General features: G+C 28.8%; 2 protein-coding genes and 1 long non-coding RNA gene across 3 annotated transcripts; 2 read left to right on the top strand and 1 right to left on the bottom strand.

Annotated features, from left to right (window-relative positions):
* Positions 1 to 1117: 1117 nt before the first annotated feature.
* LOC109815048 (uncharacterized) lies at positions 1118 to 2063 on the top strand. The gene is made up of 3 exons (XM_020379632.3): positions 1118 to 1277; positions 1372 to 1439; positions 1732 to 2063. The coding sequence occupies exons 1-3, from the start codon at positions 1193 to 1195 to the stop codon at positions 1849 to 1851; spliced, it is 273 nt and encodes a 90-aa protein (XP_020235221.2). The 5' UTR covers positions 1118 to 1192; the 3' UTR covers positions 1852 to 2063.
* A 4678-nt stretch (positions 2064 to 6741) lies between these two features.
* LOC109815061 (GDSL esterase/lipase At1g74460) lies at positions 6742 to 10982 on the bottom strand. Its single transcript, XM_020379650.3, has 5 exons — positions 10613 to 10982; positions 10079 to 10209; positions 8091 to 8330; positions 7332 to 7581; positions 6742 to 7209 (listed from the first exon to the last, which is right to left on the bottom strand). Exons 1-5 carry the CDS (start codon positions 10848 to 10850, stop codon positions 6965 to 6967), a joined length of 1104 nt encoding a protein of 367 aa, XP_020235239.2. The 5' UTR covers positions 10851 to 10982; the 3' UTR covers positions 6742 to 6964.
* An 812-nt stretch (positions 10983 to 11794) lies between these two features.
* Positions 11795 to 13298, top strand: LOC145958831 (uncharacterized). Its single transcript, XR_014434387.1, has 2 exons — positions 11795 to 12029; positions 13010 to 13298. It is a non-coding gene; the product is annotated as an uncharacterized LOC145958831 (long non-coding RNA).
* The last annotated feature ends 12778 nt before the right edge of the window (positions 13299 to 26076 follow it).

Genomic DNA, 26076 nt, shown 5'->3' with positions numbered 1-26076 from the left:
AAACTAGAAATTACAATGATGCAGCAAAATTTAAATTTGAAATTTTGTATATGCCACTTCAATCCTGGATTACGAAACCAATACTAGTAGTTCATATAAATATAAAAATAAAACTCCCCAAGTTGACTTGAGTGCAAGCTCAAGAAATAAAAGCTAGCAACCTAATTAAGAGACTGACTATCTAGCTAATAATAGTAACTCAGAACTGGTCCAATCCCCTTGAACTTGATGGAGAATATTAGAGAACTATAAAATTTCGTATCCCACAAATAAAAACAAACAAAAAATATATAAACATGATGGTTTTAAGTTAAATTAATTAGAGTTAATTACCTGTACACTGCCAGTGTAAAGTATTTTTATACTGACAACTAATTATATCTTTTAATTGTATCATGTCACTGTTAAAAGTAAATGTGTTTACAGTGACATAACGCAATTAAAAGATATAATTAATTACTCGTATAAAAAAAAATTTACACTGTCAGTGTAAAGGTGATTGATTAACTCAATTAATTAAACTAGTTGTATATTTTAAATGATGCACCTTAGACTTTCACACTCTCCTATTGGACCCATGCAAACAATTCCAACAAAATCACTACCACATTTCGTGCATGTTTGTTATACGCCAGTGGAATTAATTGAGGTGCAAATGTTAAGTGATCATTCTTTTAGTTAATTTCTTTCATGGACGTGTACCTATTTTTCCTGTTCCACTTCCACGCTATTCACAATGGAATACAGGTTCATGGCTATGTACATACCCACTTATCCCTTGACTTGGATTAGTGTACCAGGTTGGGTTTTGCCCCCAACATTCTTGTGTCATATTCCACTTTCCATTGTTTCCTCCATCCTTTTGTTGTCATTTTGACTTAAAATATATCATCATTAATTTCAAGTCCACCAAAAAATATAATTCTGGCCCCCAGCACCCCAATGTTAGCTGACAAAAGTTTTCAGAGTGGATATACGTGTTGATCTTCGAAGAAATGATGGGTTGTATTACCTTTTTTTAATTTGGCAATACCAAATTGCCACCTCCATCATATATGCACTTTAGATACTAAAAAAAATATTCTGAAAAAATCTTTACTCTACATGTATAAATTGAGGCCTTTAGTGCATGTGAAGTCACAACCAAGAGCTAGCTATAGCTTGTCGTAGAAGTGATCTATATTACACAAGAATGAAGGTCACCCTCTTTCACCTCCTCTTTGTGATTCTTCTAGGACTCTCTCATTTTGTTTGCCTTAGAGCAGTCCCAATCACAAGTAAATTTCTACCACAATATTTCCAATTTCTTTCTTTTAGAGTTGTATAGTTCTTCTTTGTTGCTCCTCTTATAATTTGTTCTATATAAAACAGGAACTGAAAGCCTTATGCAAGACCCCCAAGCTCTTCATGTTGCACTAGAGGATATCCACAACCACAAGGTATATACAAATTTTGATGCCCTATACATGACTAATTAAACTGATCAAGACACATGCATAATGTATTATGCACCACAAAAATATGACATGTTCGATGTATAATGTTATTTCTTAAGTATGTGATCAAAAGTTTGCTTCCTAATCTTTATATATAAAAAAATGAATTTCAGTATTTTGAAGAATGATCTTTAGCATTCAGCTAAGAGATAATAGGATTCACAAAGAGCAAATAATGCATGCATGATGCATTAATTTACTAGATATCTAAATTAAGAAGCTTATACAAATACAGGTTATTGCTGAAATAAAGTGGCCGCAAGAGGAGGCAACTGAGAGGATGGACTTGGAACTCCAGGACTACCCACCATCTACAGCTAATGGTCGTCACACTCCAAAACCACCATATCCATAATAAGTGCATGTGCAAATGCTGTGTGTTTATTAATTGTTTAGTGCCCTATGAAGCATAATATAATCATAGAATGTCGACGCAGTTATAAGTAACATAATGTTTTAACAGTAGACATAACTAGTGGATTCCAGAAGCAATTATATGTATCATCTGAAGAAAAAAGACCAAGTAAACCGAATGAATTCAAGTATTCAGCATAATTAATGTGAAAACTTTGCTCCTTGTGTTTATTAATTAATTTATCAATGTGAACTAGGATTATTAAACTTATATACAATCGACCAAAATAGTACCACTGCTCAATTGAGAACTGATAAAATTGACGGTATCAGAGAGAAACTTTGTTATATATTTGAGAACCGATAAAATAGTAACAACAACGATGAAAACATTTTGGATCATCCAACCTCGGAGGGGAGGAGGTATACATTAATTATTCAGCTTGGAACTGCACGAGTACAAATCAAACATTGTTTAATGTTAATTCAAATAATTAAACACGCTTTTGCACTTATGTAATATAAAATAAGAGTTAAACATCAATACATTTTCAGTGTAAAGATATAATTATATCTTTTAATTGTGTCATGTCACTATAAACACATTTACTTTTAATAGTGACATGGCACAATTAAAAGATATAATTAATTGTCAGTGTAAAAAAATTTACACCGCCAGTGTATAAGTGATTAACTTTAAAAATAAACTTAAAGGATTAGATATATTTCTGCTGTTAGATTTCTTTTGGTATAGATCACATACATCTTCTAACGAAGATCACGCACATCTCCTATAGAAAAAAATTTTGTTCCTATCTTTATAAAAATAACTTTCTGCGGTTAAATTTAACTGTAAAAGAACTAGATTCCTATAAAAATAATATAAAATGTTAAAATTTGTTATAAGTGAATTTTAAGATAATCATGAGTGTAACTAGTTAAAACTGGCCTAAAAAAAACTGTTAAAAGACAATTTGAACAGGTTTTTTTAACATATTCATTTTATAATGTATATATGCACTTGATTTTTTTTTTTATAAAAAAAATATGTTAGCATAGTTCTACTTAAGATATATTTTAAGATAATCACACACACTCTTCAACATTTATTAATAAGTCGTTGAATAAATAAAGGTTAACACATGAAGTTGTCTACGAGATGGATACATGTGGCAATAAACTCACAAATAGGTTTTACTTTAATTTTACTTTTTTTAATGACAAATAGGCTTTATATATAGCTCTTCTTTTGGCGAAAAAAGATACGGATATATAAAAATGAAAAACCATTTGTCGATCCATACACAGCATCTAGCTTGGTGCATCCATAACTAATTTCATAGGAAGTGAATTCGAAATGAATCAACATTTTTTATTTTGCGTAATCATGTTAGTTGGCCACTCAAGGCCTTCTGAAATACCTCGTATAACATATGCTTTTGTACGTGTTCAGTGGAGAAAGTGAAATATATATATATAAAGTTATGGGAATAGACTTTTGTCCACATAGCTTTCTTTTTCTTTCTTTTTTTCTCATGATGATATTATAATAATATTCATTCCAGTGTATGAAGCTAGTGGGGTTCTCATATTAAAGGAAATATGACCAAAACATGTTATATTTCTGAATATGGATATATACTGCATGAGGAGATTTAAATTTAATAAACTCGAGAGAGCAATGATGCATGTATAAAATTAAGAGTCACAGACACAATGGTACACCTGTAAGCATTTAGTAACAACACCTTTTTCAAAAATCAGATTCTAATGTAGATACTCGTAGTCGTGATCTCTTTGCACTCAATGCCATATACGATAATTAATTAGGATTCAATTATGAAACAAAACCACATCACAGTTGCTTATTGGTTTATACTTTATAATTATATGATTACAAAACTAGAGTGCTGTGTGGTTTTTATTTAGTGCCAGATAAGTCTAAGTGTTATCTGTAACCAAATCTAGCAAATGAGTTTCCCTGAAACTTGGCACGTTTTGAAGAGTTAAAAACTTGCCAATGGGTGATTATCCTGAACTCTTTGTTCATAATATATAGAGTGACGTGTGGCGAAGATTTAATTATTATTATAAATAAATGTTTAAATAGTATTATGTTTAGTCATGATGTTTCCACAATAACAATCCCAAGTTTCATTGGTATCAGCAACGACTTCAATGTATAAGTTAATACATTTCTTAAGAAATTATATAAATGATTAAATTATATTTTTATAAGAAAAATATTAAAAAAATTATTTTAATTTATAAATTTTATTAAACATGCATTTATTATTACTAAAAAATACTTTAAATAAAGTTTAAAAATTAAAAAAAAATAGTTAAAAAATATTTCTTAAAGAAGATCGATTCAAACTGATTTTCATATTAGTTTTTTTTTTATCAATTCCAAACCTATTTGAACATTTTTTTTATCAATTCAATTTGTTTATGAGATTATCTATTTAAGTTTATAATTAGATTGAACACCTAACTAGTTTTAATCCAACTAGTCAAACAGTTAGTTTGGTTCAATTTTTAAAAACAAAAGTTGGCATTATCATGGTTGTAGAGCAATTATCTCTGTTTTTAAAAGGCTCATGATATATATATACTTTCTTTTTCTCATGCACCCCTTATCTCACCTCTGGAAAAGTACTTTCCAAAATTATGTAAAACAATACATTTATAAAAAGTACTTTTCGAAGAAACTTAATATTAAGATTTTTGGAAGGATAAAAGGAAAAGAAATGTTGGAAGAAAAAAATGTATGTCTAGTTCAAGAAAAAAAAAAGCATGTGAAAAAGTAAAAGAGATAAGAAAATAAGAAAATAATGTTAAAAATTGAGAGAACTAAAATTATTTATCGAAATAGATGAGAAATTGGTGGAAGATAAGAGGATGCATGTGAAAAATGGAAAGAGAGAAAGAAGGAGGTGTGTAAAAACAAAAAAATAATAATAAATTGAAAGTTGGAGGTGTAAAATAAAATAATAAAAAAACTATGAAAATTTTAGAATTTTTTTTTTTTAAATAAATAAATAAAAGAGATATACTTATAAAAAAATTATAAAAAAAAAGGTATATATATCATGATTCTTCTTAAAATTGTGTAATAAAAGATCTGTACAATACATAATTATTGTCAGGTTGCAATGTTGTCAATGCAGGTGCAATAATATTTAATGAAGGAAGAAGGCCACAAAGAGTCCATATGGGTGGGCAACCGTTCTTGGGCTTGAAAAGGTACAGTCCAAAATTTAAAATAAAAACCAAAGGAAGAAAATCTCCGAAATTGAATAAAAATAAAAATAAAAAATACAGTTTCAATATGTTATGGGTGATGATAAACACACCTCCGTTTTCATATAAACACACCCCTTTTTTTAAAATATATATATATAATTCTTAAATTACCCTTTTCTTTTTAAAAAAAAAATTTCTAAATTTGGCATCCTTTCTTTTCTCTTCCTTGCATCATTCTTCTTTTTTATTTTTCCCGCACCCTGCACCTTTCTTCTTTCTCTTCCCCGCATCCTTCTGCTTCTTTCTCTTCCCCGCACCCTTCTTCTTCTTTCTTTTTTCCCGCACCCGCACCCCTCTTCTTTCTCTTCCCCGCACCCCTCTTCTTCTTTCTTTTTCTTGCACCCCGCACCCTTGTTTTTTCTTTTTCTCGCACCCCCGTTCTTTTTTCTTTTTCTCGCACCCCCTTCCTGGGATAGTTAAGTTTTTGTTCTGAAAATTACTTTCCGGAATAATAAATTTTTTATTCCAGAAAATACTTTCCAATAAATTCTTATTCTGAAAAGTATTTTTCAGAAAAGTTTTGTTACATAATTTCGGAAAGTACTTTCCAGAATACTAAAGTTATTGTACCGGAAAGTTCTTTCCAGAATTATATAAGAAACATACTTCTGAAAAATTCTTTTTGGAACAATAATTTTACTATTCCGGAAAGTACTTTCTAGAATGCTAAAATTAAATTTCGATTCTTATTTTCCGGTATGACAAATTTAACTTACGTGTTTTTTTATCTTCTCATCTACCACCGTCGCCTACAATCCTATTGTCCATAAGTAATGTTAAATAAGTTAAAAAATTATAAATATAAAATGTAATTTAATATATTAATTTGTACCTTGTATTGAATGTAGAGAATAATGAAGATTGAATGAAAAATTAGGGTTTAAGAAAGAATAGAGTAGAAAGTGAAAAATAGAGTTTAAAAGATAGAAAGATAAAATATGATTATGTTGATTGTAAAAGAGAAAAATTAAGAATAAAAAATGAAAAAGAATAAAATCATCAAAGAATGACTAAAGTGATGAAAAATGAGAATGAGAAAAAAAAAGAAAGAAAAAAAATGATAAAAAAAGGGGTGAATAAAAAAAATTTAAAAATAGAACTTAAAATAAAAATTTAATTAAAAAAATATTTTAGAAATTTTATTTTAAAAAAAGAGATTGGAGGTGTACTTATAAAAGATAAAAGATAGGGTTGTAGATACCATCAGCTTATGTTATTAGCTACCTTTAGTAACTTGGACTGGGCCTTGGCCCTTCTGTTTGCTGCTTTTTTTCTTCAAACATTGAAAAAAAAAATATTCTGATTCAATATGTGATTCTTTCTCTCATACATTCATTTAGTCCGTCCGATTGGAGTTGAGTAGAATAAATTATTTAAGGCATAAAGTTCTCTCATCACGTATCATTTTATAAACAAAATTTAAATATGAAATATTACTTAAGAAAAATAAAATTCCTTTCTACTTTTATCGATGAATTTAACATATGATCGTTTATAAATGATAATGAATTATTTATGATATTAAAATATTTATATATAAGTATTAGAAATAAAAAAATATAAAAAAAATAAATAATAGTTCCCCTCAAACCAAATTTCTGGCTCCACCCCCGATAGTAAATATAAGAAATTTCTGTGTCACTTGAATTACAATAAATCATGCATGAAGGATTATCAAGAGAACCTCCAAGTGTAACAATAAATTAGTATAGCGAAGTGACTGAAAGAGAACTTAATTAATTTCATCACAAAATTTAACAAAAGCAATTATATTAGAGCATTTAGCAATAAAACCTTCAGATGCATGATTAATCTTGTGGAGAAGGAGCAAGAGCAGGTGATGGTGAAGGAGGTTTTGTTTGATCAACACGCAAAAATCCAAATTTCTTGATGAGTTCATTGGCAATTAGTTCATTGGCTCTGTCTGATGGATGATACTCATCCCAAAAAACATACTTGCTTCTATCTTTGCACAACCTTGATGCAGGTATACATGTAAGAGCAGGTCGAATATTCCCGAAGGAGCAACAGGGTGAGTCTGAGTTTTGAAATCCTACAATAATCAAAATGTGATTAACAAGTGATTGTTTATTCATATAGAATATTTGTAATTTTTAATGGTTTAAGTTTGAGATAATGGTCCATGTTAAAAAACATGTATGTTCATTTACTTACCATATTTTGTTGGGTTGCTAATTACATCATTAACAACATCATATGCATCTCCAAATCTGTAGGTTGAATTGGGAAGTTGCTTTCCCAAGTCATCTATTAACTTGCTTGCTGCTTTGTTAAAGGTAACAGCCAACTTGTTTGTTCTATCTTGACAATCCCCAGATGTACTAAGCACCCTTTGAAGAGGAATACAGCCCATTGGGCCAAGCCCAAACACCATCAACTGCCTTGCTCCTAGGCCATGCAGTAGCTAAATAGTGAAAAACAATAATTGAAAAGATTGTTAGAATCTAAAATGAGAATAAAAAAATTAATTGTCACTTATTGCACAAATTTATAGATTTTGCAATCCAACTTTTGAAATTACACATTTAACCATTCAACTTACAAAATTTTGCATATTTTATTACTTTGTTAGTTAGCTATTCATGTGATACATTATTTACGGATATGACATATTGATTGGTGACGTGAATTATTGATATAACATATAAATAATGACATGATATAATATGTCACATCAAGAATTAATATTACACGTCAAGGATCAACCAACGGTAATAAATAGTCAATTAATAAAAAGGTAAAATGTGAAAAATTTAAAAGTTAGGATGCTAAAATGTATAATTTCAAAAGTTGAATGTGACAAAATATGCAATTTCTAAAATTGAATGGTAAAAGTTGTCAAATTGTAAAATTGGGTGGCAAAATTGTAATTAAGCCAAAAATGATTGTGCTAGAGTGGATTAATAAATAAACCTTCAATTGCTCTCGTAGAGTTCCTATCAAGTAGTCCATGAAGGTTTGATCATTATAAGTCCATGAGTCACTATAAACAGGCATCAAATAGTTGTTGATGAAGTCATTGCTGCCTAAAGCAACAACATAACGAGCTCCTTGGAAAAACTTTTCTGCCTCCTCTTTTCCAATTTTGCTTCTAATCAGTTCTTGTGTCCCCTGAAACAGCTCAATTTGCTTGTAGAGAGAAAACCTTTGAATCTGTGAGAGGAATGAGTTTTCAATATGTAAGGCTTTTCTCTTCTAAAGTAAATAAAGGTAGAAGTTGAAGTTTTAACACATGCATGATTTGTTATACTTGAAGTTGTAACACATGCATATTTGATCTAATTATAAACAATAATTATTAATTTTTAAAATTATTTAGAATTAAATTTCTTTTATATTTTTTATTTATTGTTATTTTTATATTTTATGCATTCACTTATAATTAACGTTAAATATAACAATCATTTACGAGATATTTGGTAGGGACAAGTTTTTTCATACTTGAAAATCATAATTCTTAAGAATTACAAACTCCATAAATTATGATTCCTACAAATTGTTAAGATCTGTTTGGTTACTCATAAAAATTCTTAAAAATATTAATATAGGTTTCTTGAAAAATAAAGATTCTCACGCTTAGTTATAATATTACTTTCTTGGTTATATAAATATTTTTACAAAAATATTCCTTACAAAATTTTGAATTTCCTCTTCCTTGTAAGATGTAATCTTGTTATAATCTAACATTAAAAAATATATCATGCTTAGTTTAAAATAACAAATCAACAATTTACATATGATTAACCTATACGCAAAAATTATAGTAAATCAAAGTGTAAAATATAATTTTCATGATTTATCATAATAAAAAAATAAATTAACGATTAAAATTAAAATATAAATAAACTAGAAAATAATAAAAGAAAACATATATAGCGTTATTTTAATTAAATAATTTGCTAAAGATAAGAAGCTAAAAATTGTGATAAGAAGTTAGTAATGCAATTTTATAAATTTTAAATAATTATAAAATATCATATCATATAAATATAATATAATTATTTAATTTTTATTGTTATATTAACGAGAAAAGTGATCAAAGAAACAAATGATAATTCCTACCTAATAACAATAAATATTTTGTAATAAAAAACACAATAAAATAATTTATTAAAATTTTATACGTGATTTCAACTGGTTTTCTTTTTCTCTTAAAAAATAATATAATTAAAAGTGATAAAAAAATAATGTCTAATGAATTATTTTATTTAATTTATTTTTTAATTAGTTAATAAAATTAATGTATTTTTGTATTTGTTGTTGAAGTGATAATGAATAAAAAAAATATTAATTAGGTTTTTTTATTTTTTAAAAAAAGAAATTGTAATTTTTTTTATACATAAAATTTTTATCATAGTTCGGGAAAGTTGCATTCCAATCCTTATGAGAATGTTTTTCTAGAAAAGTGGGATAAAAATAGTTTCTGAAAAATTATATTACTTGGGAATCTTTTTTAAAATACTTATCAAGCATAGAGAACCAAAATTCTCGATTTAAGATTCTCATGAAAGTAAAAAGATTTCGCATACCAAAAACTCTCTAAAGTAAAATATATATATTTAAATATATTTATATCAAAGTTTACACATCAATACTATTAAAAATGATAAATGTTAAATAGAGAGAGCTTACAAGTGAGAAAGAAAAACACATTCTCATAATCTTTAATAGAGACAAATAAAGAAAAAATAATTTAATATTTTTATTAAAAAATTATAAAATATCTTATAAAATCTTCTAAATCATGTTTTATAATAAAGATCTGACAAAATATATTTTTTTAATCTTGATGATTTATCATACGATCTGGATGTACTATAATTATTGATTTTTTTTTATAATCGAATTTTCCTCTCCAGAATGAATCAATAGCATGAAAGTTTATATGCTTTGCAACTTACAAAATAAGTGCCGGTTTCATTCAATATGCCGCCACCCCCTGAAGCATAATTCACCCCATTTTCCAATATAACATCTTCACTTAAAGATGGGTCCAAGAATGCTGGAGGCCTTGGAAGGCCCAGTTTGTCACCTGAAAATGTCAATACCACTATCATTTCAGAGTGAAACAATAGAAAAAAAAAATGCTTTTATTTCTAAATAACAGAACAAACTCTTATTTCATACACAAATCTTTTTATACAAATTTAATAGAATTTTTTAGAACTTCTATATCCAAAAAAAACCATAGAAAAATCTCTTTTAATCTTATATCTAAACATACTCATATTCACAAATTGCTAGGTACCAAAAACCCTTGGCAAACATGCATCATCTTAGTCCTTGACTTTTCTATAATGTCTAACATTATAAAACATTATTATTCACTCTAGTACTTAATGTAAAGACAAACATGAATAGGTTTTTGTAAAAGCAGGGACAAAAAGTGAAATCTCTTGGACTAATTTTGTGGTATAATCATTAAAAAAAAATACCTATTATATCTGAAACCGTGCGACCATTAGAGAACCTTCCATTAGGTAGTCCATTACCCAAATCAATACCATACCATGGTAAACTTGCCTGAGCAAGGCTTTTAGAGAGGTACTTGTTGTTTCCAACATCAGAGAGTGAGTCTCCAAAAATGAACTGCACAACCTCGCATTGGCACCCTTCAAGCCCAATTCCAAAAATAATGCCTATTATAACAACTTGTGCTAGATGCAACTTCATGTTTCTCTAGCAAGTGGTAATCTCTTCAAGTAAAGTTATTTATGACTTGTATCTCTTGGCTCATAAGGCTTTAAGCACTTGGGTTGGTTTTATATAATAATAAGTTTGAATTTTTTACATGTGGAATGGTGAGATTATGCTATGTTTGGTGGCAGTGCTAAGAGAGGGAAGTAGATTGTTTGATGAACCAACTATTACTTATTCAAACCTACTGCAACTACTAGTGTGTTCTGTTACACGGTGCAGCTTTATATGTAACTTGCAACTTTTGTTGCTGAAGTCATGTTTTGGAATTTTTGGGGTGATTTGGTTAATGTTGCAACTTGAAACCCATTGGTGTAGAACTCTGGCTGAATACAGTTTAAGCATGATGAATGGCCGAATAAGGTAGACTTAGATAGCAAAAAAAAAAAAAAAAAAACAAGAGAAAGGAAAAAATCTAGAGAGAGAAAATGAAAATCATTATGAAAAATGAAGAAAAATTATGAAAAAAAAATGAAGATGAAAGGTGAGATAAAAGAAAAAAATAAATGCGTGATTATAAATTATAATTACTCTTATTTTAAGCGCACATTTATTATTTTAGTGAATTGTTGTGGTAAGTACACCTAACTCTGACATTGTAATATCCCAAAATTTTATTCAAATGAAAAGAGTTATTTATTATGTGAATAAGTATTTTATTCCCGTATTTTACTATTCATGTATATGTATTTTACTATTTACATATACGTATTTTTACTATTTATGTATACGTATGTATGAATAGTATTTCACTATGCAATTGCATAGTGAAGGGGCGGCTGCACGAGGGACGCGAGTTCAAATTTTTTAATAAATTTGAATATAATAATGAATAGTGCATAGTAACTTATAATATTATTTTAATGAATAGTGCATACTGCATAGTAACTTATAATATTATTTTAATGAATAGTGCATAGTGCATAGTAACTTCAAAATTTCTATAAATAGGGACCTAAGGATTTTGAAAATTCATAACTAGAGAGAAGAAAAGTTTAGAGAGAAGGAATTCTAGAGAGATAGAAAGAGAAAATAAGAGAGAAGGTTCTGCCTAGGTTGTGAAAAGAGGAGGAGAATAGAGAAGGTTCTGCTCTAGTTCCGGTTCCGGTTTAAGGAGAAAGAGAGGAGATTCTGCCCAAATTCCTATTTATCCAGGTAAGGGGGGGAGTGGGAAACCTCGCTTGGGGGTGTTGGAGTAATCGTTAAATAGTTGTTTGTTAGATTGGCTCCCGATCTTATGCCTGTTGTTTGTTTGTATGAAATATTGTTATTAATGTGCTTTGCTTTTTGCATCACTTGATTTCTTGTCCGTAGTAAATAATAACTATACTATTTTTATAAAAGAAAAAAAATGAATAAATTGTTTATTAATAAAGATATGGAAGGCTAAGCCTCCTATTAATTTATAAATATGTAATTGATGTTAAAAAAAGAATAAGTTTTAGAATAAAAATACCTATGCGAACTTATGAAGATCTTATTATGACTTGAGTATATGAAGTATATATGAGACCTATGCGGACCTATGAGGATATGACTGTATGAAATATGTACTCATGACTTGTGACCTACGATCCATGAATGGACCGTTGAACTGTTGAACTATTGGACCATTGGACTATTGGACTGATTGGACTATTGGACTGTTGGACTGATTGGACTATTAAAGTTGGATTAATAAAATAAATCATAATTATGAAATATGAATCTTATATGTGTAATATGCTAAATGTTGAGTCTATGAATGTATGACATGCATCATATGCATATATTATTCCAGGTGTGCCGCTGAGGCCGCATACCAGTGATGCTAACAAGGTGTATGATCACCAGTGATAGGTGTGCCTTCGGGACACCAGTGATGTAACATGCTAACGAGGTGTATGAACACCAGTGATAGGTGTACCTTTGGGTCACCAGTGATAAATTCTGAAACTTCCGTATGGCGCCACATGCATACATTAGTGAGTCAAGTCAAGAAAATCATTATACATAAGCATATATGTGAGATTGATTATATATGTGAATTATATTGCGTGTGTGTGCTATTTAACTTTTATTTCTATACCTGCAACTAAGTGAGAAGTTTCTCACTCCTCTTATTATTCTTGTATATGTTTAAATTTATGTTGCAGGTAATCTTAATCATGAGGATGTTGGTAATGAAGTCTAGAGGCTTAAGTGGGCATGCTCTGATAGGATGTGACATCGGGCTTAGCTAGGCTTCTTTCTGGGATAATAATGTTTTATTTTCTTTCTTTTGAAATTTAAATATATTTGTATGATACAAAAAATTATAAATTGATTCCTAACTAGGAGGCACTGCCACCTTTACTGGGATTAATTTATAATCTTTGTTTTATTATGACTTCTTGAGTTTGGTATAAATGTTAATTACGAATGTGCATCTTCTACCTTATGATATTTATTATTTTATATCACTCTAATATACTTTTTAAATATAGTTAATGCTTATTAAGTAATTATGTTGGGGTAGAGGGTGTCACAGACATCCCTCACCGAATTTGTAATTCACATTTTGTTACTTTGCATGTTTTTACAATGCATGTCTGCGATCTTTAAAACTTAATTTGAGTTATTTTGTAACAGATCACATGTAAATTTATCGGAGTCCCATGTTCAACAAGTTTTGGTCAAGTTCATGCACCAAAACAACATCATGAATGTATTTGATACCTATCGTTAAGAATTCCAAAACCTCATTTATTGTAATACGAATTTCATCGTAATATTATTAACGACTTTTTAGGACCAAAGTTAAAATATCATCAGACATTTCCATCATCTTCATAATCATGGTATCATTTAGTATAATATTTCATATACATTTTTATATAGAATAAGTTGGAATCACTCTCAGAATTCATATTAGAGAAAGAACCTTTAAAAGTATAGAAAACGAGTGAGATAATATAGAAAAATAAGTGTTAAAATATACTTTAAAATGAAGATTTCAGAATCCATATTCACAAATATAAGGAGAATGATGCACGATATTCTAAATGCTAACGGGAAAAATAGAAAAATAAATATCAATATAAATAAATAATATGATATAATAGACAGATAGTTTAAAAAAAATAAATAATAATAATAATAATAATAATAAGAGCTACTAGTGGCATGAAATATTTTGTAAAGTCGAGATGTATACCTTACTCAAAACATTTCATGAAATTTGTAAACCAAATCCAAGGCAAATAAATAAATAAGAGCTTACTTAGATAACTTTATTAAAAATATTAAAAAGGATAAAAAAAATCATTTCTTCATAAAATTAAATTAAATTATGCAAGTTAAAAGAAAAAGCTTTTGAAGAAGTTATATAAGAGGAAATACTAATTTATGAAGAAACTAATTTTATTTTTCTTTGCTCATATTCTTTTCTTGTATATATTTTATAAAGAAGTTTATATAACAAGACTAACATTTTCACATTTATGCACTCGACATGTATAATACAACATAAAATTCAAAAGTAACTCAAGGTGGGGTTCCACCAACACAGTTTTGCAATTTTATCACCATCCCAATTATTAAAAGAGCATATATCAGGAAATCATCAAAATGTGTCTCTCTATGGGGACTTTAAACTTGTTCTATATAAATCAAATTAATACGCTAAACAATAATATTTAAAAGTTTTAAATATGATGGTTACAATAACAATACCGAACACAATTAGGAGAAAATGCCTATTCATATGACCACACAATCGCTAAAACTGTAAAGACTTTTTTTTTCCCCTTATTATGCACACTTTTTTTTTTCACTATTTAAAAAATGACTTAAATATACTTTTAGTTCATATAAAATTGATAATTTTGATTTTCATTCCTTTAAAATTTTTTTAAAATTTTTTACTTTTCTAAAATTTATAAATATTATTTTTGATCTTTATAAAATAATTTTTTTTATTTTAATCGCTATAAAATATAGTTTTTTTTAATTTTTATTCCTTTAAAATTTAAATTAATTATTTTTAATTTCTAATGATCATTTTAAAGTATATAAATAATATTTATTTTAAAGACTTATAAAATGTTTCAAAGGTATTAAATATAAATATAATATCAATAATGATTATAAGTAACATTTAAGATGATTACTTATTAACTTTTTTAACAAATAAAAAATAGTTAAAAAATAATTACATAAAAATAGAAATTAAAAAAAAACAGTTTTAATTTTATAGGAATGAAAAATATAAAATAAATAAATAAATTACAAGAACTAAAATCAAAATTTACTAATTTTATAAGGACAAAAACATATTTAAACTTTTAAAGATGTGTAAAACCTTGATATTACATGCTAATAACATTGCAGTTACGAAATGCAATTAAAATTGGCACAAATTTATTCTTTCTCTAAAAACAGGCCCCAAAGTATATAGTGTACATGTGTGCAGTCAGAGATGAAGTTCAGTAAACTAAACCAATTATCAAATTCTAGATTTACAGTATAAAACAGTGAGAAATCATTTATTTTCTTTTTCAAAGGATGAGAAAATTCCAACGATATATTAACGTTAACTGAAAATCCTCCCATCCCTAGTTTGTAACATTAAGTATAGCAAAATTTTCATAGAAAAAGATGAGTTATTTATATCCATTCACTCAAATGAAGAAAACGAAAAGGACAATTAACACCATGAATAGTCAAATCATAATGCATATATAACGGGAACCCCCATAATATAACATGCGTCAAAAATATAATAAGGATTAAGGATTAATAAAAAGATAGTTGATGTCTAGTTCATATATGTATATATGCTTCATGATAATTTTATTCACCCTTTGTGAATACTACTGTAGGACAGGCCACTAAGGGGAGATTGTGGTTTCATGAACCTCATGCATGCCCATGAGTCTCCTCTTCGTGTAGTTAGCCTTCAAACAAGCTTGTCTAAGCCTTCTCGTATTATCATCAAGTTGTAAATCCGGCATTTCCTCTACCATCCTCTTTTCTCTCTCCAACACCTCAATGGCAGCCCTTATTTTTTCATCATTTTCATACCCCTCTCTTTGCTCCTGCACCCAATATTCATTATAATTATAATATTCATAAAATAAAATCAAAAAAACCTTCAACTTTCTTTGTTATTTTTAAGTCAAGGTGATATAGAAAGATTACAAAAAAAATTTATATAAAAAACTATTAAGTAGTTCGAGACTACGAAATATCCATGATCTTAATTAATCATTATAGGATATATATTTAAGTTTTTCAATTTACTAAAAGAAAATTACTAACACTTAATTGCACGTCATTATATAAAAATTGATTCAAATCATCTAATAATTTTTCTTTATATGTTTAAAAGATCAAAGTTACTGTAGTTACTCATTATAAATTTAAACTCTCATTTTATGTGGGTGAAACTAAAATATTTTCATAACTATCAAATATACTCTCTTTTAGTAGATGGATCCATTTTAAGAATTCTATATATATTCAAGATAGATATCAAATGTCATCTTTTAATTAAAAAATACAAGTATTCAATCACTTCTGCTAATAACTTTTAGTGACATTCTCCATATGACACTGTTTATATATTTGATTATTCAATTCACAGAACGAGAAGTGAGATCTTACCTGTATTTTCTTTATAAGGGTTTGCAAACTCATGAGCTTCCTCTGTGGCCACCTCTGAATCCCTAACTCCCTACACCTTTTCTTCAAGTGTGTGAGACCCACATTAAGCTCTCTTGCAGCTTGTGATATTGGCATGTAAAAGTACTTAGAAACCGTTTTCCTTGACAACATTCTCGCACTTCCACTTGTCTCTTCCCTGCACTGCTTACCCTTAAAATCTTCCCTCACTTCATGCACACTTTCTCCATCATTACATGATGAGAACACAGCTTTGTCAGAACCATCAACTTCATTCCACGCAGAAAGCACATTATTAACGTCACAAAAGTCATAATCTGCAACAGCAATTAGAATCTACCATATCAAAACAAAACAAGAACAATGTATCGTAGTATAAAGACTTTAAGAAGTCTTATATATATGCACTGATAAATAACCTTGTGCGCTTAACGGGCTTGGTTCAATTGGAAGAGTTTCATAGAAAATGTCATGAGGATAATAACACTTCGTAAAAGGGATAGCATCAAGATAGCTATCTTGCCAAGGAAATTGATCATCATATTGATATGACCAATGATAACCATCATCATTAGCATTATCCCTGCAGAAATTAAAGACGTTACAGTGAGAAACTTTCTCAAACGACTTGGTAACTTAACATTTGGAATCTGAAAAGTATAGAGAAATTAATTAAGAGGTACGTGGCATGCAGAAGTTTGATATACCAGCTATAATCATATGAAGAAAATTGGCACGTAGGTGCAACTGGAAACTCGTCAATTTCATAATTGGACTTCCAGAACGTGTGTTGATTCTCCATGTTAACAGCATAGTACTGTGAAATGAAATGAGCAGAAGTTGGTAATATATATTCGGGATTCGGATTATGTGCAGGTTTTAATGCATTTGTCAGCAGTTTAATAATTTTTATCATACAATTCATCTAACTATTCACATTCTCTCACATCATTTCTTTTAAAATGATTATTTTAAAAAACTGATATTTAATGTAGTGTGATAATTTCAAAGAAAAAGTAATAAGCATGACTACTGTATAATATTCTTTTGTAACTCTTATAAATACAGTCTTATATGACTTATATTTTGATTTTTTTTAATTGTCTTTATATCTTTATGTTTATATAAAACAAAAGTAGTTTTTTCCTCCATTTTTCTGTTCAAATTGCGATTTTAAAAAACACTAAAGTGTACCTAACCAAATTCTTCGAGAACCAAAAAGTTCAATATCTAATCACAGTGAGAAATCATTTTTTTTTCTTTTTCAAAGGATGGGAAAATTCCAACGATATATTAACGTTAACTGAAAATCCTCCCATCCCTAGTTTGTAACATTAAGTATAGCAAAATTTTCATAGAAAAAGATGAGTTATTTATATCCATTCACTCAAATGAAGAAAAAGAAAAGGACAATTAACACCATGAATAGTCCAATCATAATGCATATATAAGGTTGAACCCCCATAAATAACATGCGTCAAAAGTATAATAAGGATTAAGGTTTAATAAAAAGATAGTTGATGTCTAGTTCATATATGTATATATGCTTCATGATAATTTTATTCACCCTTTGTGAATACTACTGTAGGACAGGCCACTAAGGGGAGATTGTGGTTTCATGAACCTCATGCATGCCCGTGAGTTTCCTCTTCTTGTACTTAGCCTTAAAACAAGCTTGTCTAAGCTTTCTTGTATTATCATCAAGTTGTAAATCCGGCATTTCCTCCACCATCCTCTTTTCTCTCTCCAACACCTCAATGACAGCCCTTATTTTTTCATCATTTTCATTCCCCTCTCCTTGCTCCTGCACCCAATATTCATTATAATTATAATATTCATAAAATAAAATCGAAAAACCCTTCAACTTTCTTTGTTATTTTTAAGTCAAGGTGATACAGAAAAATTATCAAAAAAATTTTATATAGAAAAACTTTTAAGTAGTTCGAGATTATGAAATATCTATGATCTCAATTAATCATTATAGGATATATATTTAAGTTTTTCAATTTATTAAAAGAAAATTACTAACACTTAATTGAATGTCATCATATAAAAATTGATTCAAAATCATCTAATAATTTTTCTTAATATGTTTAAAAGATCAAAGTTACTGTAGTTACTCATTATAAGTTTAAACTCTCATTATATGTGGGTGAAACTAAAATTATTTTTCATAACTATCAAATATACTCTCTTTTAGTAGATGGATCCATTTTAAGAATTCTATATTATTTTTTTTTTTATAAACTTTAAGAATTCTATATATATTCAAGATAGATATCAAATGAAATCTTTTAATTAAAAATTACAAGTATTCAATCACTTCTGCTAATAACTTTTAGTGACATTCTCCATATGACACTGTTTATATATTTGATTATTCAATTCACAGAACGAGAAGTGAGATCTTACCTGTATTTTCTGTATAAGGGTTTGCAAACTCATGAGCTTCCTGTGTGGCCACCTCTGAATCCCTAACTCCCTACACCTTTTCTTCAAGTGTGTGAGACCCACATTAAGCTCTCTTGCAGCTTGTGATATTGGCATGTAAAAGTACTCAGAAACCGTTTTCCTTGACAACATTCTCGCACTTCCACTTCTCTCTTCCCTGCACTGCTTACCCTTAAAATCTTCCCTCACTTCATTCACACTTTCTCCACCATTACATGATGAGAACACAGCTTTGTCAGAACCATCAACTTCATTCCTCGCAGAAAGCACATTATTAACGTCACAAAAGTCATAATCTGCAACAGCAATTAGAATCTACCATATCAAAACAAAACAAGAACAATGTATTGTAGTATAAAGACTTTAAAAAGTCTTATATATATGCACTGATAAATAACCTTGTGCGCTTAACGGGCTTGGTTCAATTGGAAGAGTTTCATAGAAAATGTCATGAGGATAATAACACTTCGAAAAAGGGATGGCATCAAGATAGCTATCTTGCCAAGGAAATTGATCGTCATATTGATATGACCAATGATAACCATCATCATTAGCATTATCCCTGCAGAAATTAAAGACGTTACAGTGAGAAACCTTCTCAAACGACTTGGTAACTTAACATTCGGAATCTGAAAAGTATAGAGAAATTAATTAAGAGGTACGTGGCATGCAGAAGTTTGATATACCAGCTATAATCATATGAAGAAAATTGGCACGTAGGTGCAACTGGAAACTCGTCAATTTCATAATTGGACTTCCAGAACGTGTGTTGATTCTCCATGTTAACAGCATAGTACTGTGAAACGAAATGAACAGAAGTTGGTAATATATATTCGGGATTCGGATTATGTGCACGTTTGAATGCATTTGTCAGCAGTTTAATAATTTTTTATCATACAATTCATCTATGCAATGTGTCCAATGACTTTTAATACTTGATTATCTGTAATTAATTGGTTAGAGGTTGAGGTGGTCCTGTAGGGCCCGCTAGTCCACCTGTTCCTCCACTATAGTATGATATTGTCCGCTTTGGGCCCAAGCCCGCAAAAGACTTTCGACACAAGGCACCAAGTTCGGCTTTGGGCCCAAGCCCGCACGGTTTTGTTTTTGGGCTCCTTCCCAAAAGGCCTGGGACTTGGGATGAATCCCAACAAACCTCCCCTCAAGCAATAATCCGTCACCATCTTGTACCGCCGTTAACTCTACGGGACACGCTGCCTAAGACTTTCGACACAAGGCACCAAGTTCGGCTTTGGGCCCAAGCCCGCACAGTTTTGTTTTTGGGCTCCTTCCCAAAAGGCCTCATACTATGTGGAATGGTAGACACTTATAAACTAGCCAATGTTCCTTCATTTTACCGATGTGGGACTTGGGATGAATCCCAACAGGTCCTTCCAAATTCCGATTTTAAAAAACACTAAAGTGTACGTAAGCAAATTCTTCGAGAACCAAAAAATTCAATATCTTATCATTTTCATCTGCACCATACTTGTTACTTTTTCTTTGAAATTATCACACTATATTAAAAATCAGTTTTTTAAAATAGTCACTTTAAAAGAAGTGACATAGCAGAATGTAAATGATAGGATGAGGATGACTTTTGTAATAAAAAATTATTAAACTGGCACAAATATTGCACCAAAAATAACTGCATATAATCCAAATAATAAGAAACTTTATGATGATGATGAATCAATGAAACTAGTGTGGTAATTAATTAACTTTTAGAGAATGTGCGGGCCAAAGGATTTATTGTTTAACTTGTGCGTTACTGTGAGTTACAAGATGAATTCAATTATCAAGATATACCTTGATATTAATTCTATATAATGTGTAGTTATTATGCACATTTGTTTAATTTCAATTTTCGTTTTTATGAACCAATGACAAATAAAAAAATTGTTTATAATTTTTTACTAAAAGGGAAATTCATGTTTACAATGAATCTATAAATCTATGAAATTGGGGGTACAATAGAAATTAGAATTGTTTTATAATCTTTAAATCTATAATGTTTTTATAATTTTTTATTAAAAGGAAAATATATGGTTACAAATAATGTTTTCAATGAATCTATAAATCCATAAAATTGGGGGTACAGTAGAATCATTGTTTTTATAATCATTAAAACTATAATGTTTATATAATTTTGTATTAAAAGGAAACGTAATGTTTACATTGTTTTTTTTTTTCTGAATATGTTGTTTCCACCTTGATCTAAAAAAATCAATCAAAATTCTTCATTTTTTCATTTTATAGTGTTAAGTACAGTTATTTTTTCAAGTAACTTTGCTAAAAATTTTAAATCTTCTCTTATCATGCAAGATTACTCTAATAAGAATTTCTTGTAAGTATTGATTCTTATTTTTAAGTTACACTATAAGTACCCCAGCTAGAGGTATTTTAATACATTTAATTTATTTGTATTTGTTCGACCAAGTGACGACACTTAAATGATAAGAAAGAATGACAATGATAAGTTTAGAATAAAAAACTTAAATATCAATTTTAAACTTTCAAGAATTATGATTTCGGGAATTTAGATCTTTTCTTGTAATTTTTTCTCTCCAATCTCTTTTTTGCAATATTAATAATTATTAAATAAATCTAATTGTTTAAATTTAATCATTTAAAAAATTATATTAAATATATCTCATAAGTATTAATATTGTATGAAAGAGAGTAGAGAGAGAAAATTATCCAAATTCAGATTTCACAAGCTCAAAGAAGGATTGGATAGAACAGATGCTTAACACTTTGGAGGGTCAAATTAAAGAATTAACATCATGACAGTTTTAACATTCGTACATTAGTTGAATTCTTGAATATAAGGTGAAAAACGACGAAATTTGTATGCAAGTTACTACACTTGCGGTCCAACATTTCGTAAGCCAAAATTGACATTGTGGCAGCTTTATTATATGTGGAATGCGAAATATTTGTCGTTTGAAATGATTCAACAATCATATTATCAAGAAAGATGGAAAATGCTGAATCCTCCAAAAACACCGGAGGTGGAAAATGATCCGAATGATTTAAAAATTATTATTTTTTAATAAATTTATTATAAAATAATTATTTTATAATAAATTTATTAAAAAATAATATTTTTTTAATATTCGAAACGCTTCTCGACCTCCGATGGATTTGATATGTTTTCAAGAAAGTCAATGATTGCATGTTTCAAAGATTTTCCCTGTGCTCCTCATTCACGCTTGTAATTAATTTTGCCAATTACAGTTTGCAGCACTCGTGAAGGGGCCCACTTGGTGCTGCTTTTTCAACTATAATTAATTGGATAATTTTACGGCCTCCGAAGAGGCCCAAAAACGTTTTGAATTTTAAAAAATTATTATTTTTTAATTTATTAAAATAATAATAAATTTTTAATATTTTTAACAATTTTTCAGCCTTTATTTTTGGAGGATATAGTATTTTCCTAATTATAAACTACGTGTTTAGGGATGTTCAACAAATCATACTCATGCCTAAATTTATTCTTATAGTAATTATTTTTCTTAATCCATTTTGTGACACTCTCTATCCCCATATCATAATAATTTTGAATGATATGACATTTAATAATTAAACATGTTTAAAGAGTATCACATTTTAATAAAACATAATCAGCGAACATTACAAAGGAATAAATCTTAAAGTCTCCAAAATAATTTTAAATAACAATAACTCCCTAATCTAATCTTATCTATGTCCCGATGTCACATGTCTTATCAGAGCAAAGCCCATATGATTGTCTAAGTTTTACCATCAACATCCTCAACCTCATGCTGATAATCACCTGTATAACTGTCAAAGGAGAACAACACAAAGAAAAAGGGAGTGAGAAAACATCTCACTCGACTCATAGTGTAGGAATATATACCCGATAACCAAACACAAACAAAACATGTATAACATAGATTAATAACAATATTACATCTCACTCATCCAAGGCATGTCAATTTGTCATATAACATCAAAAGACACATGTATGGACACAGACTACATTTTATCATGCATGTGGTGCCAGTCACTTATCACGTAGCATATTGCTGCTAGCAATACACAAATAGTAGTTTAGGAGTACATGCCGGGACACACCCTCTGCACACTCTCACTAGAAGGACATACTACCAGGGTCTCGTCGGGATAGCTAAGCCGCGCAAGATACATCCCATGCACACAATGGGCGAGACTGGGACTTCCAAAATGAGTCATCCCCAAGGACTGATCCCCAAAGCTTTTGCACTAGGGGGCTATCTCTGGTGGCGTATTTCATACCGTACCCTTAACACTTATGCAAATGGTGCATGTCAAACAAGACTCTATGCATTCTCATATCACTTTATCACTTTCCATGGTTATTTCTCTTTATCACATTTCATATCTCATGTCTCAATCATATTTCATATTATCTCATGGTCATAACACATTATCATATTTCGTCATCATATCACATTATCATCACATCATATCATTGAAAATCTCATTACATTTTAGCATTACATTCGCATTATCACATCATATTCACAACTTTCACAATCATAGTTTCTATTTATACACGCATATTAACTAAGTAATTAGAATATATAAAAAAAAATATGACATACAACAAACACAGGATTGGGGACCAATCCCACTACCCAGCATACAATCCCACACCCAAAGCGAGGTTTCTCACTCCCCCCTTACCTGGATAAGCAGAAACTGAGACTATAGCACAGCTGCCTCCCCAAGGCTCCTTCTGTCTAAAACAGGGACTGGAGCTAAAACTAGGACAGAACCTCCTCCTCTGGATTTCTCTTGGTCTTCAGAGAGAAGAAGAGGGAAAGAAGAGAGAGCAGAAGAGAAGAGGAAGAGAAGATGAGAGGTGTTTTTGGGATAATTTGTAATGCAAGAGTGAAGGCCTATTTATAGCCTTCATACAACACATTAAAAATGTAAAATAATGGGGAAAATCATAAACAAAATGAAGTGGAGGAGCTGGTGTAGTTGGTGGGATGGGTTGGTTTGTTGGTGGGATGAGTTGGATGCCATGATCTTGTCCTCACCGATTTTGGCCAGCAATTTTGACCTTATAAACGGCCGAATTTGCAAATGGCTATTTCTGGAAAAGTTGAAGGGTTTCACTTAGCTTTCCATTGCCATCGAGTTTGCATCATTTGGACAACCATAGCCCAAGTTATGCCCTAAAAACCGAGGCTTGTCAATCAGCCCAGTGAGAAACGGTTTTAACAAAAAAATTCACAACTATCTAATTAGGCCCAACAACACACATATCTTTCTAAAGCATAAATGGAGTGTGAATTAGCTACAATTGAAGTAAAAGATAACCACTAAATTATGACCAAATACCATACAATAATAATAATAACCATATATTTTGCAAACTGGGGTGTTACACATTTATGAGCAAAATTCCTCACGAATTTTAAAAATAATTCTTGATGAAAGAATTTTAAAAGAAAGAAGTAAAAAAATAAATAAATTTTGAGTGGTTTGAATTGAGAGACATGAAAAAAGAAAAGAAAAGAAAATGTGTTAAAAGAAACACATTTACCTATTGATATATTTACATAGTCTATATTTACTATATTAATAAATGTCGTATGTCTTTTTGATATACACATTCTATTCATCATTTTATTTCTTATTTCTATTTAATTGTAATTATTTTATTATTTATTTTATTTTTATCTTTTAAACAAAATACATGAAAATATAATAAAAGAATAAATATATATATAATTTCATTTTTTTTATTGGAAATGCAAAATTTTTTGCAAGTTTTTCCTATAATCTCTTTACTCATAAAAAGATTTTTTTTTTTTACATAAGTGATCAACCAATTTTTATTTCTCATCTCCCACCTACTTCCTTGTCCAAATATCAACAACAACAAAGAATTCTCTTTCACACTTCCAATAAATTTAAAATATTTAATAATTTAAAAATCATTGATAATTTTTAATAATTCAACATCAATGAAGTTTCAGTAGATTTACTCCACTTAATAACTTCATTATATTCTATATCAAATTTTAATAATTTAACTATTAAATTAAAAAAATTTAATATGTAGATTAAGTGTGCAAACTTTAAAAAATAATTGAAAATCATATGCTACTTCTTATGTAGATTCAAACCAATGTATAAAATATTTTTATAATTATGCATCAATTTTAATTAATGAAATGGAGTAGTAAATATTTTTTAAAATTTTTAAAAATTTGCAAACTTTGTACATTAAGAACTTTTAATTTAACTGTTGGATAATTCAAATTTGATGTAAAAAATTATATATTAATTGGTGCAAAATATAGGTAGACTTCTTTTAGAGTAAATGGATCCCTTCTCATGTGTATTCCAAGCCTATAAATTTTTATAAAATTTGAAAACTATTTGATATTTATTTATAGAAATTCAAATTAATGTATAATATATACTTTTGTAAATAACTGTTAGTTTGAGTCTATGTAATGAAATATTAAATAATTTTAAAATTTTTTAAAAATTTATAGACTTGATATATTTGTCAAGAACTTATAATTCAATAATTTGATCATTAAAATTCAATGTAGTCGTTGAATTATTTACTGGAATTATCTCCAAAGCCTCTAGTATATGTTGTTGGAATTAGCCCTAGTAACCAATCTTTTAATCTGTATCATGACTTTGATATAAAAATATTTTAATCATTTCAGTTATTGTATCATTGTAGCATATAATATCCTAAAAATAAATTGTTTGTTCAAGATATATCAAGTGAGACTTGATTGTGAGATTCTTTGAATAAATGTAGTAAAATATTAATATTAATTAGGATGAATACATTGATATTATTATGTAAGTTGACTTATGATCGTATCTTACAAGTCATAGATACGGGATATAATTAATCTATAAATTTACAACCAATCTATAAAATTAGGGGTACTAAAGAAATTTACGTTTATAATAAATTTGTACTAAATGTGTATAAAATAACTTTTTTCTTCCAAAATTTATCTCCAATAATTTTCCCCTAAATATTTTTATATATAAATATTATTATAAATAAACTGCTACTAAAAATAATTAAAAACAAAAAATATCAAAATAACTAATA

The sequence above is a fragment of the Cajanus cajan genome, chromosome 6 (assembly GCF_000230855.2).
Source record: "Cajanus cajan strain Asha chromosome 6, NIPB_CcT2T_4, whole genome shotgun sequence".
In the NCBI taxonomy this organism is placed as follows: domain Eukaryota; kingdom Viridiplantae; phylum Streptophyta; class Magnoliopsida; order Fabales; family Fabaceae; genus Cajanus; species Cajanus cajan.
Note: the sequence above shows the minus strand (reverse complement) of the source record. Positions and strands in the feature narration are given on the sequence as shown.